The sequence below is a fragment of the Alligator sinensis genome, unplaced genomic scaffold, assembly GCF_000455745.1.
Source record: "Alligator sinensis unplaced genomic scaffold, ASM45574v1 scaffold462_1, whole genome shotgun sequence".
NCBI classification, from domain to species: Eukaryota; Metazoa; Chordata; order Crocodylia; family Alligatoridae; genus Alligator; species Alligator sinensis.
In genome coordinates this window covers 556486-569077 of record NW_005842741.1, presented here as the reverse complement: position 1 = coordinate 569077, position 12592 = coordinate 556486, and the positions used below count along the sequence as shown (strand labels likewise).

General features: G+C 44.1%; 1 protein-coding gene across 4 annotated transcripts in view; it reads right to left on the bottom strand.

Annotated features, from left to right (window-relative positions):
* The window catches only part of CHST10 (carbohydrate sulfotransferase 10), a 29586-nt gene extending 17327 nt beyond the window's left edge, over positions 1 to 12259 (bottom strand). Inside the window, exons 1-5 of one of the 4 annotated variants that reach the window (XM_025216447.1) lie at positions 12098 to 12258; positions 11530 to 11798; positions 6554 to 6726; positions 4767 to 4868; positions 2139 to 2279 (exon numbers count right to left, since the gene is read on the bottom strand). In XM_025216447.1, coding sequence (XP_025072232.1) covers positions 2139 to 2238 — 100 coding nt within the window. In that variant the 5' untranslated portion in view covers positions 2239 to 2279; positions 4767 to 4868; positions 6554 to 6726; positions 11530 to 11798; positions 12098 to 12258. Of the gene's footprint in view, positions 1 to 2138; positions 2280 to 4766; positions 4869 to 6553; positions 6727 to 11529; positions 11799 to 12097 lie in introns of all 4 variants that reach the window. The other 3 variants (XM_025216448.1, XM_006034464.3, XM_025216446.1) reach the window with 3 other exon arrangements.
* Between the last annotated feature and the right edge of the window lie 333 nt (positions 12260 to 12592).

The following is a 12592-nucleotide window of genomic DNA, read 5'->3' as shown; positions in this document are numbered from 1 at the left end:
AGAACTCCAATACAAAGAACAGTTGACAGTTTTATTCCAGACCCAGTTGCTAAATAAAAATAGATGCAAATAACTGGAATCTTCATCACCCGAGTAAGATTACTTTTGAGAATAACTGCTTCTATATGTGTGTTCTTGTATACATGCACATATGCGAGTCTGTATGTTCCTTATGAAACAAAAACAAATACGTAAAAACAAGGAAGTGAAAGGAAAGGAAGAAATTTATTGTTGAGGATACAGACAGAACAGAAAAGTCAAAGTAAAAAACACACTGTGAATCACATCTCACTGGAAACAAAAGTGGAACCCTGGGAATCATTTCCATACTACAGCCCTAATTCTACAACTAGCATCCTGGACAAAGACTGTTGAACCAAAGAGTCTGAGCAGGCAAAGCAGTCTACCCAAACCAAATTGCAGTCATCCCAGGACCACGGCCCAGTTTCCAAAACATTAATACAAATACCAACCCAAAGAGCTGGCAGCCACAGAGAAATAAAAGGACCTAAAAAGCAATAATTTTAAAGCAGCAGAGACAAAACAAATCTGGTTTGTTAAAAAGGATTAATTTAGAGTATTATAAATATTCTCTACCTTTACACCCTCCCACTAAAAAGTTGACATCTTTTCACTTTAGAGAGTCAGATAACATTACTCACATGTGGTGAGGCATTATACCATTTTTCTATCAGTATCAAATAATAAAAAATAAGAGTATATCAATATTGCTTTCCCTCTTCTTCCCCAATCATTCTTTTGTAGGCATACACAAAACAACATGTTCTCTTTGCAGCAGCCTTTCCCTAACACGTATTGTTCCCGCTTGTCCTCACACAACAGTATTATCTCCAGTATCAGCTACTCAATAAAATAAGCAAAGGTCTGATTCTGCAAAGACTTAGAGCACATGCTCAACATGTCTAGTCCAACTGAAATCAATAGCAGTATTTACTTTGTGTACAGTTAACTGTGTGCTTAAGTGTTTGCAGGATTGGAGCCTAGGGAATTGCACCATTCTCTGCTCCAGTAACAATTCAAGGAAGGGAGGAATCAGTATTGAATGGCAAGGGGAAAAAAGGGAAAAAACTGATGGTGTCCAAACAAACAAAAATAATGCAGAGGGTATTCCAAATAAAAGACTGAAACAAATAAATAATAAATGGCATATAAACTCTTTTCATGTTCCCTGCTGGAAAGAAACACTCGGAAGAAACTGCTAGGAAGTAAGAACTGGCATAGTATAAAGGATTCAAACATTTACCTACTTAAACCAAGATCAGCTCATTTGCAGAAGCCGTAACAGAGCTCCTAAAAAGCCTGAAGTGAAGAGATTTACTTATCCAACAATCTGTAAGCCTTGTTTCATAAGGCTGCAGAAACCACTGGGTTTGTCACACTGAAGTGTGGCATTTATCCGTTGACAAGTCACTCATTGAACTGTATTGATGATTTTGCTCCTCATAACTATATTTATGTTTCTAAGAAGATACAGAAATACAGATGTTTTCTGACAATGCAAACACGCTCTGAAACAATATTTGCATATCATGTCCTTGCCTTCATCATATACTCCCTGCTGATCTGCTTCATAACAGCAACTCACAAGTACAGAGAGAGAAAGTGGCATGCCTTGTAAGCAGCAAGGCAAAGGAAGTGAGGTTAAGTGCACTACAAATCCAATTTTGTTATGGTCTCTTCTAAAAATTATAATGGAAGGGCAAGTATTTAAATGGCACAAGCTAATCCATGTGACGTTCAGAAGCAGTAGAACAGCTCATGTAACTCTACTGAACTCATAAAAAGCACATCATAATATTGAATAGAATTGATTTGAGAACTTGGATATCACAAGGCAGAACTGCAAAATGAGATCCCATCTGTTCCCAAGTTTAGAAGTCTGGTAGCAGTGTTAGTTTTTTACATCTTTATTGATGAGAATGCAAACTGTGTAAGTGTTAGCATTGTTGCACACTGGTAATACACAGAACATAACCACTCCACTCTCAAATCTTCCTACATAAAAATGCTAAACATTGCACTGGGATCCCTGATGAGCACAACAATTACACTGCCACTTTTGGACACAACGTTAAGTAATGTTCTGTTACACCAAATTTAATTAAACTTGAACTTACCATCTGGGTCTTTAAAAGTTAATGTGATGAACTTGCTAGCAACCATGAACATGAATATCACCCAAAAGCATGCAGCTAACAGCAACCACTGGTGGTGCATGTTGTCAGATAGGAGCCATATAAGACCTCGGCAGCTTCCTGCTTTAAAAACAAAACAAAACAAAACATTACATACAGTGTGGTTAGATGGAACACTAGGATCGTTCTACATGCACTTTAACCCTCAAACATCTAGATGTATATGCCACTTAAGAATGTTTTAAATTACTTGGAACATTTCAAAAGCACACAGGGAAAGAACTATTCTGAACTGTTCCTCTGTGAACCGGTTCACTGTTATGTGCAGACACAGAGCATTGTGTGCCTAGTGTCCAGTCAGTCCTCCAGGCATCCCAAACTTAACTGTTCCTCACAAGGCCTTGCAGGGCAACGAGCTGCTCTAGGATGCAGCCAGGACTCTACTGCCCAAACATCTATTGCCTACACCAGCATTTCTCAACCTGTGGGTCGCAAGAATATATGAAAGGGTAACAAACTTTAAAAAAGGAAAAATGTTGGAAACCATGGCTTTTTCCTTGCAGGCTGGCAGAGTTCCAACCTGCCAGGGGCTGCTTGGGCCCCCCCCCATCACCCCCCCACACACATGGGGGGGTAGGGCTGGGGCCTAGGTGTGGGAGGCAGCAGGTTGGGACTGGCCACTTATGTTTACAAATGGGTCCTGGTACAAAAAAAGATTGAGAACCACTGGCCTACAAGACCAGAGTCTGCAGGAGTGATGTGATAGCAGAAAGCCTTCATATCAGTTTCACTTCCCTGCTTCATTTCCCTGAACAGCAGGGTCCCAGGCTCATGTAGGGGGTGGGAAAGGGGGTTAGCCAGATACTGGGGTTAGTGCATGGCCCCCTGCTTCTGCTTCCTGGGGGCTGGGTGCCCCCCCCCCCACACTCCAGCCAACCTCAACAACTGCACTACTTTTCAAGCCCTGCCCTGGAAAGCCGACTTTGTTGATTTTACCTCCCTCCCAGGGACTCTAGGTTCCAGTCTCTTATGGGCCCAGGGGTGGAAACATAGGGGTAGCCAGGTGCTGAGGAAGGGGTAGCGCTATGCTTCTAGTTGAAAAAACATGGAGCTCTTGGAGGGCCCCTGGAGCACAAGCCCTCTAGAAAGCACAAGCAGGGGCCACACAATTCTTTCAGCATGCGGCTACCCCTCCATTACGCCCCTCCACCCCAAATGAGCCTAGGACCCCCCCTGAGTGGAGTCCGTTTCCTGTGTTGGGGTCTAGGCTGCTGCCCCCTCCCCACACAGAACTTTTTTTAATACTTTGGATTCTTATTTGAATTTGTTGCATTTATCACATGAATCATATTTGTACACCCAACAGTGCTAACATTGCATGGCATCCTGTAGCACCCCAAAAAGGATCTCAAAGCACCTCACAGTGCTGTGGCACCCTGGCTAAGAATCACTGATTTAAAGTTTTGATGGGCAAGGATTTTTTGTGATATCTTTTATTGGACCAACTGTAGAGTTGGGAGATCTGTTGGACAAGCTTTCAGGCATCCAGTGTCCTTCCTCAGGCCCCATGGTTTTGATGCAATTTTACTACTAATAAATAGCAGCAAGAGATTATAACACTATTTATACTATAATATCAGCAAGGGGCTGTGCCCAGCTTAGGGCTGCTAGTCTGCTAAGTCCGGGGTGGGCAATTATTTTGGCTAGAGGGCCACTTAATGAGTTTTGGTGAGCTGTCGAGGGCTGCACACAAGATCTTTTAGAAGGTATGATTTTAACAAAACATATACAAAAGACAAATCATATATTAAAAAACAACCATTTACTGTAACATATTTTAATTTAATTAAAAAAATGTTTGTCCTGATTCATGTTTTTTGACTAGTGTCTATAGAGGGCATTGCATAATAGCTAAAAATAAAGCCTTACTCTTGTATATTGTAGGGGTGGTGGGGTGCATGTGGAGGAGGGGTTGGAGGAGTGGGGGTACACAGGTGCTAGGTACCCAGAGCTGGCTGGGAGTGGGGGGGAGGGAGGGGAGGGGCAAGGGGTATGTACAGCAGTCCCACATCAAGCCCACGGCTGCCCCTGCAGCGCTCTGCATGGGGCCGAACCCTACCTGTTCCCACATGGGGCAGTCTGCGCCGCACTCCCCCCAACCCCAGATCCAGCCCCTCCTAGCACACACAGCTTCCCAGCGGGGCTGTTGCTGCTGCAGCTGCCTGGGTGGTGCTGAGCTCAGCCCCAGGCAGAGCACCGTGGGCCAGGTCCAACCAACTAGTGGATGTCCACCTGCAGACCAGACCCAATCAGTTGGGCCAGATCCAGCCCATGGGCCATGTTTTGCCTACCCCTGTGCTAAATACTGTATAGATGCAGGGCCGTCCCGGGGGGGGGGGGGCAGCAAATTGGGATGATTGCCCCAGGCCCCATGATTTGGGGGCCCTGCAGAGCCAGGCGGAGTAGCCACAGCATGCTCCCCCCGCCACTGAATCCGCCGCCAGCTTCCTTGTATCCGGGGGCAGGGCCCCACACAGGCTGATTTGCCCCAGGCCCTGCATCCTGCTCAGGTTGTCTCTGTACAGATGTATATTAAAAGATCATCTCTACCTCAAAGACTTGACAATTTTAGATTTCTATCCAACAACTGGATACGCAGAGCTGAGCCTCTGATCTCACACAGAGCCTCAAAGTCAGCAGCGCTCCACAGGGCTGCAGGGAAAGATCAGATTACAGGATCAGGAGCTTAATTTTAAAGAAAACCACAAGTGAACAAAACAGACAGGAACAAAGGGAAGAGATGCCAGTATAGCAGTAAAACAAACATACATAACAAACATATCTACCCCTTTGTAGATATGTTAGACTAGGAAAAGATGTACCAAGGAGGAACTTGTTAGAAGAAAGATGCCCTGTTTCTTATACACCTATTCAAAAGTACTTTACTCTAAATCATAAATGGTATAGAAAAAATGAAGAGAGAGCTGCTACTCACCACATCTCATAATACAAAACTAAAGCATTAACGATGAAATCAAGCAGCAGGTATAAAGCAAAGAAGAGGATGTGCATTTTTACACAATTCATGATTAACTTGTGGAACTCCATGCCATGGGAAGTTGTGGAAGCAAATAAACTAAGCAGACCCTCAAAGAGGGTTTAGACAAATTTAAGGAGAATGGGTCTATCAGGGGTGATTAAATATAATCATAAACATAATTGCAGGCTCAGGACGTCCCTATACCTATGAGTGGAAACAGATGTTGCCTTCCGTTCACTTTGTGCCATAATAAACATTTTTACAGTGGCACAAAGCAAAAGTAAATAGATGTCTATACCCTTTGTCATACCACAAATACCCAAAAGGTAGTGGCTGTGACAAAAGGTAGTAATAATTTGTGCTGCTTCATTGTGGCAGATGTTTATTTGCTTTATAGCAGGTGAGTGCAAGCAGCCTGGAGCTGCCCATAGCCTTCAGCCACCCAGCATCTGCCCAACTTTCCCCATTTCTAGAGATGCCCCCAGGATCTGTGAGGTGCATCTTTGGAAGCAGGGTTCTGTAAGATCAACAGATAGGAAAATGGGTCACTGTTTCGCCCAATGAAGGGGATCAGCTGTGCCAAAACACAACCTGGCACAGATGATCCAATTCATTTGGTAACATCTATTTCTAGCCACAGATCACCGGTAACCAGGAGCATATGACAGGGGATTGATCACTTTTGACATGCCCTGTTTCTTATACACCTATTCAAAAGCACTTTACTATTTCTCAAGAACCAGAATACAGACCTAAACAAACCATGGTATAGAAACCCCTATGTGCTTTCATTTAATGAAGTAGCTGTAGCTTTGGCAATGTTTTGTTGGTTACAGGTGAAATGGAAAATCTTTAAAAATAAAAACCAAAACGGTCCAGAATCCCAGGTTTTCAATGTTAAATACTGGTATGTTTTTAAAATGTATGGTGGGATTTTCAAACATACTCAGAAGCCTAACTCTAGCTGGCAAAGGACCAACTGGATTTCCAGGAGAGCAGGTGAGCTAATCTTGGAAATAAAACTTAAATTTACATGACTTAAAAAAATTCTACGCTATCTCCACTTGCTTGTCAGGTCCTGAAGACCCTCCTCACACTTGATGTTTCTCTTACAAAAAACAGAGCAGAAGCTGCATTCCTAACCTTGCTTTGTTTGTATGTATTAGCTCAATTGCTGCTAGAGAAACACAACATACCCAAGGGCCTGGACTCAAGTCCTGGAAGTTCACCTTTACATGAACTCTTTCGCTTGAATATAAATAATGACTTTCCCTTGAATATAAATAATGCAACTTTGATGATGCTTACCAAAAGACAACCCAAAACAAACATGTCAAACATTAACATCAGAATTTACCTGCACCTGAAGGGCGATGTGAAGCTATCTTTACCTCTGGAGGAAATCTATACACTCTGGTAAGTCCAAATTCAGCCCTTCAATAATCAGGTGCAACTCCACTTGACTTCAATTGGACTCATATCTGCTTATCCCAACAACAAACTCCTCTGTGTAGCTGATTAAGTGACCTGCTGAAGAGCTTACGGTTAGTAACAGAGCTGGAGAGAAATCAGGAAGTATGGGTTGGATGAATGGACTGTAAGGTCAATAAAAAACTGGCTCGATCATCAAGCTCAGAGGGTAGCAGTCAATGAATCAATATCTAGCTGGCAGCCAGTATCAAGTGGAGTGCCCCAGAGGGAGAGGGTCAGTTCTGAAGCTGGTTTTGTTCAATGTTTTCATCAATGATCTGAAAGATAGTGCACCCACAGCAAGCTTACAGATGACAACAAGCCGGGGGGGAGTAGTAGATATGCTGGAGGGTAGTGCTAAGATTCAGAGACCTCAACAAAATGGAGGATTGGACCAAAAGAAATCTCATGAACTTCAATAAAGAGAAGGGCAAAGTCTTGCACATAGGACAGAACAATCCCATGCACCAGTACAGGCTGGGCACTGACTAGCAAAGCAGCAGCTCTGCAGAAAAGGACTTGGGGGTTACAGTGGACAGTAAGCTGAATGCAAGTCAACAGTGAGCCCTTGTTGTGAAGAAGGCTAATGGCATACTGGGCTGCATTGGTAGGAGACCAGCAGATCAAAGGAAGTGATTTTTGCCCTCTATTCAGCACTAGTGAGGCCACATCTTGAGTGTATTCAGTTTTGGGCCCCCTGCTACAGAAAGGATGCAGACAAATTGGCGGGTCCAGCGAAAGGCAACGGAAATGGTTATGTAATAAAAATGTGTTATAATCTAGTCATTATGATTTTACAATAACGTTTGTATAACAGCTGTATGATAAAAATGTCTCATCTCACTACACAAAGGCTTCACAGCTGAGAACTGTTTGGCTTTGTGATAAAAATACATTATAACCTGGACCTCAGTTGAGTAATAGCTGTATGAGGCCCTCATGATCCCTTGTGTAAAAAGCACAAGGCCTAACGTCTGAGTTGTGGGTTTCTTTTTCCTTCCTGCTTGCTCTGCATTTTATAGCCATACTTGCATAATGCCCTGAAGTTACACTAAGGTATAAGGTTACTAAAAGACACTAACTTTGCTGCAGTTCCCCTTTTCCTCTGCGCATGCGACAGAACTTTTTGCCGCAGTTCTGCTTTTGAAATACGCATGCACTAAACTTAACAGGAGAGATCAACCAATAGCAAACTAAGCCTAGCCCATAAGATAAGACATAACAACAAGGAAATTGCGGTACTGCCAATAGTTGCATGACACGTTGTAGCCCTTTGTTTATGTAAGCTATAAAAGTGTAACCCCGAGAGAAACTGGGGGTCGACACGGATTTGAGCATTAAGCTCCCTTGTCGAACTTGTTTGCAAACAATAAAGCGATAATTGGACCCAGCCTGTGTGTGTGTGTGACTCTCTCCTGGAGGTGGATTGGACAAGCCTCCAGGGGCACGAAACTAGCCGTTTGGGCAACAGTTAGGGGGTTGGAGCATACGACTTTTGAGGGGAGGCTGAGGGAACTGGGCTTATTTAGTTTGGAGAAGAGAAGACTGAGGGTGGATTTAATAGCAGCCTTCAACTACCTGAAGGGTGATTCCAAAGAAGATGGAGCTAGATTGTTTTCAGTGGTGGCAGGCAGATGACAGAACAAGGAGCAATGGTCTCAAGTTACAGCAAGGGAAGTTTAAGTTAGATATTAGGAAAAACTCTCTCACTAGGAGGGTAGTAAAGCACTGGAACAGGTTACCCAGAAAGGTGGTAGAATCTCCATTCTTGGAGGTTTTCAAGACCCGGCTAGACAAATATTTACCTGGGATGATCTAGTTGGGGATGGTCCTGCTTTGGGCAGGGGGTTGGACTAGATGACCCCCTGAGGTCCCTTCCAACTCTAACTTTCTATGATTCTAATACTGGCTCCCAGGTCCCCACTTATATCTATACCCACATTGTTTAAAATATATAAACAAGATTTAAAAAATATTATCTAGTCCTGGGTGATCTATTAGTTCACCTCTTCATTCAGAAGAAACAAAGCATCTGTTTCTGGAATGCGATTTGCAAGACTGACAATCAATTACTAACTGATGCCCTCCTCACCCCCACCCCAACCTTCCCCATAAAACTTAAACAACAAAAATAAATGAGATTTTCCACATATCTCAGATAACAGAAAATGACACAACTGCTATACCAGAACTAATGTTTTCAGTGTTCACGTTTTTTCAATTCACTTTTTAACATCCAGCTATGAAAATGCATCCAAGTAGGCTTTTTGTCAAATGCAGTGAAAACCAGGTTCCCTCCAATATCCTGAACACAAACAAATAGGCAAGAAGAAGAAAACAAAATCAGAAATCTAGGGACGTAAGTAGGTAAAATGAATGGGGGAAGAGGCATGTAACATTATCCCTATCACTGCAAGGGGGAAAACCACAAGCCTTTTAGTAGGGGTGTGTGAAACAGGCCGTATTATATTTGGATTCGGCCCAAATCGGGGACAGTGATTTGATTTGTTGATTCAGATCACTGTCCCCGATTTGATTTGGCTGAATCTGAACCTGAAGATTCAATGTTGATTCAGAGAATCAGCGATTTAGCCACAGACGCAGCTTTAAATGTTTTTTTCTACATACCTCAAGGTACCCGGCACAGCTTGCGAACGTTGAGATGCTGGGGGCAGATGGAGTGTCCCACAGGAGCGCAGGGCCCCCCTGTGTGCTTGGTAGCAAACCCAGAAGTGGACTGGAAGTACTTCTGGTCCACTTCCGGGTCCACTGCCACGTGCACGGGATGGGGGGGGTGCTCCCCCCTCCCCCGTGTCCTCCCAGCTCAGCGATTGGCTGCAAGGGGACCCCAGGTGCCCCCCTCCCCAGACCCAGAAGACACTAGTTGCCGAGGCGGGAGGCTGGGGGGGGCAGGGCCTACGTGCTCCCGGGTGGACCCGGAAGAGGAACAGAAGTGCTTCTGGTCCACTTCTGGATCTGCTGACAAGTGCGCTGGGGAGCCCCCCCGCAGTCCTTTGGGATGTTGCATGAGCCCCAGCATTGCAGCACTCATGAGCTGTCTGATACCTAGAGGTATGTAGAAAAAACATTTAAAGCTGTATCTATGTCCGAATCGCCAAATCTTTCCGAATCTCTCCAAATCAGTTCGGAGGGTACCAATTCGATTCAGAAAGATTAAAGGGTCTCCTGATTCGATTCACATATTCGGCCACCAAATCAGGCCAAATCTCCACAAAATCAAATCAGAGACTGAAGTTTTGCATAGCCCTACCTTTAGCTAGGCTGGGGAACAACCAGGCAGTTTTTAGCTTCTCACTGCATCATTTTAGTTTGAAGCTGAAAGTGACTATTTTCTTCATTATTTCACTTCAAAATACCTTTTTCCTTAAATGCTATCTATAAGAGTTGTGAGAAAGAAAAGTATGTCAACTATTCTTTGGAGTAAGTAGGCTCAACTAAAGACTGAACTCTTCTACACTCCCAGGAAGACAATTCCTGTTATCTTTCATTTTCTACTGTAATTCATATATTCTGGTTAACAACTAAGCACTCCATTTATGAATGATGCTCTTTATTATCAAAAATGGAGTCCAGAAAGAACAAGGACCATGACCTGATTTCTACAGGAAGTTCCCACTGATCTCTTTCCAGCGTCAAACTAGCAATAGTCCAAAAACGTCAAATTGACAGATGGCATCCTAGCACAACACTGTTACAAGTTCTACCCCAAGACTCCTGCTTGAGGTGCTCAAGCCCCAGAGGCACTCCTTTTCTTTTTGTCTTGGCTTTTCTTCATAAAGCCAAGATTTTTACCTTATTTTTCAAACACTATAGCACTTTGACAAGGACTTGTGTTTATCTGGCTCTTAGTAATCAAAAGCAGATTCAAAGAGATCTTGCACAAGCCAGGAAGACTTTCCAGTATCCATACTTCTTGAGCTAGAACTATTCATAAACAAGAGTGGCAGAATGAGCCCTTCAATATTCATAACATCCCTCCAAGGAAGGCAAGTTTTATTACTGTGATGAATGCACAGCACTTGGTAAGGATTATTGATCTGTAGCCCAAAATGTAATTTATGTATTGGATTTCTAAGAGGGTGCGTTAAACTATCAAAAGGGAGATGGTTCCAACTGACACGGCCTGCATGGTAATAGCAGAGGTATACACAGAAAACCACAGCAAGATCCTGGATAAAGCATAAGAAAAAAGCCTCCCACATGATTTCAACCCAAGATAAGTAAGAGCAAAAAAAGACCTATCACCAAAAGGGGCCACAATTCAGGTAGCTCTGTAACAGCGACATGTGTACACATGCACAAATAGTAAGCATCTGTTTTTTCAGTAGAGATATAATCTGTTTTATTTATCTTTATGCAAACACGAATCAAGTTGTGACAGCACTTTCAGCATGGTGGGCACTGAAGTTTGCTCTCAGCTAGCCAAACAAAACCACTCCTGTAATTAGCCTGCTCATTAGCTCTCACAAGAAGCAGAGTTGCTCAAACTTAAAGAAAAAAAGTGAAAAGTAAGTACAATATTTTTAAAATGATGCCCCATAAGAATTAAGATTAAGTAAAAGTCTAACATTATCCTTCTCTCTACATCTTTCTCTGAGGAATTTTTCTATCATCTTCCACATTAGTCTACTGAAGAAACTCAGATATTTCGCCTCTCCTTTTCATCTCTCTGCAACTTACTCTCCTATTCATTCATCAGCCTCCTCTGTCCCTGTCCTTGTGTTTGATTTTGTTTCCACAGCATCTTTGTTTATTTATTGAAAGCTTTTCTAATCTTTTGCATTTGGTTTTGATTGTTTTAATTCCGCCCCCCCTCTCTGTCATTTTAAAGCCTCTTCTTACCCTGTTGTATGCTGGGACTGTTCAGTCTGTTCCTGGTCTCCTCCTCCTCATTCGAGTCCCACCCCGTTTTTCTTAAGAAAAGCTTCCTCACCATCTCTTTGCTTGCTTTTTTTTTCCTGTGCTCATTCATTATCTGCCCCAACATTGCACAGCACCATAAAGCCAGCCAGACCTCGTATTCAGTGTGTAAGTGGCCACCACATTTTGTTGGTCTTCAGCAAGCCAAAAATGAGAAGCCAGACAAAGTGAAGGCCTGCTGAGATCACCTCCTAGAGAAAATGAAAGGACTTGAGGGAAAGGTAGTTGTTTTTCTACAGGGAGCAATTAAACGACCTAGTGCCAGGCATTGAAGGGACACAAAATCCAACACGTGCCCCCACCCACTGTAATCCATTTGGCTTGAATGAAGCCCCACAGGCTTTATGGCTGTGCTGTTCCCCCACAAACTGCAGGCCTGAGTGGCCACAGCATGCAACCCCCTACCTGCCATTTGAGAGCAAAATAAAAAAGCCACTGGGTGCCAGAGGCCACAAAAGCACCCCTGGGTAGACCCACACGTGTAGCTTACTAGGGAAGGAGTTTCATGCCAACGCTGTATTCTGCCACTCCCTGAATTTGGGCTCACCGCGCACTCCCATCAAAAGCAAGAAAGGTCTCCAGGCTCTGCGGATCCCCATCAACCTTCTCCCTAAAGGGAGGGCCCCCAGTCTGTTTTCCTAACAAAGCGCTGTCACGCCAGGCTGGTCTCTGGCAGCGCGGATCCCACCTCGGGCAGCAGGGTGGACTCGGCGTTTCTCAACCTGCGGGTGGCGGGAAGACAGTCGAGGGCTGGGAACAAACTGGAACCAGGGATTCTCTTTACAGGAGAAAAACGCGGGGGGGCCGCCGCTTGCCCCCTGCAGGCGGGCACAGCTCCAGCCCGTTTGGGCCCCCCACACACTGGGGGCAGCGGGTCAGAAGCGAGGGGCACGGCGGCGAGCTTGCCCGTGGACGGTTACAAACGGGTCCTGGGGCAGAAACGGCCGGGTTCGAGCCGGCCCGCTTCTCTTTGCCCGCGCTGGCT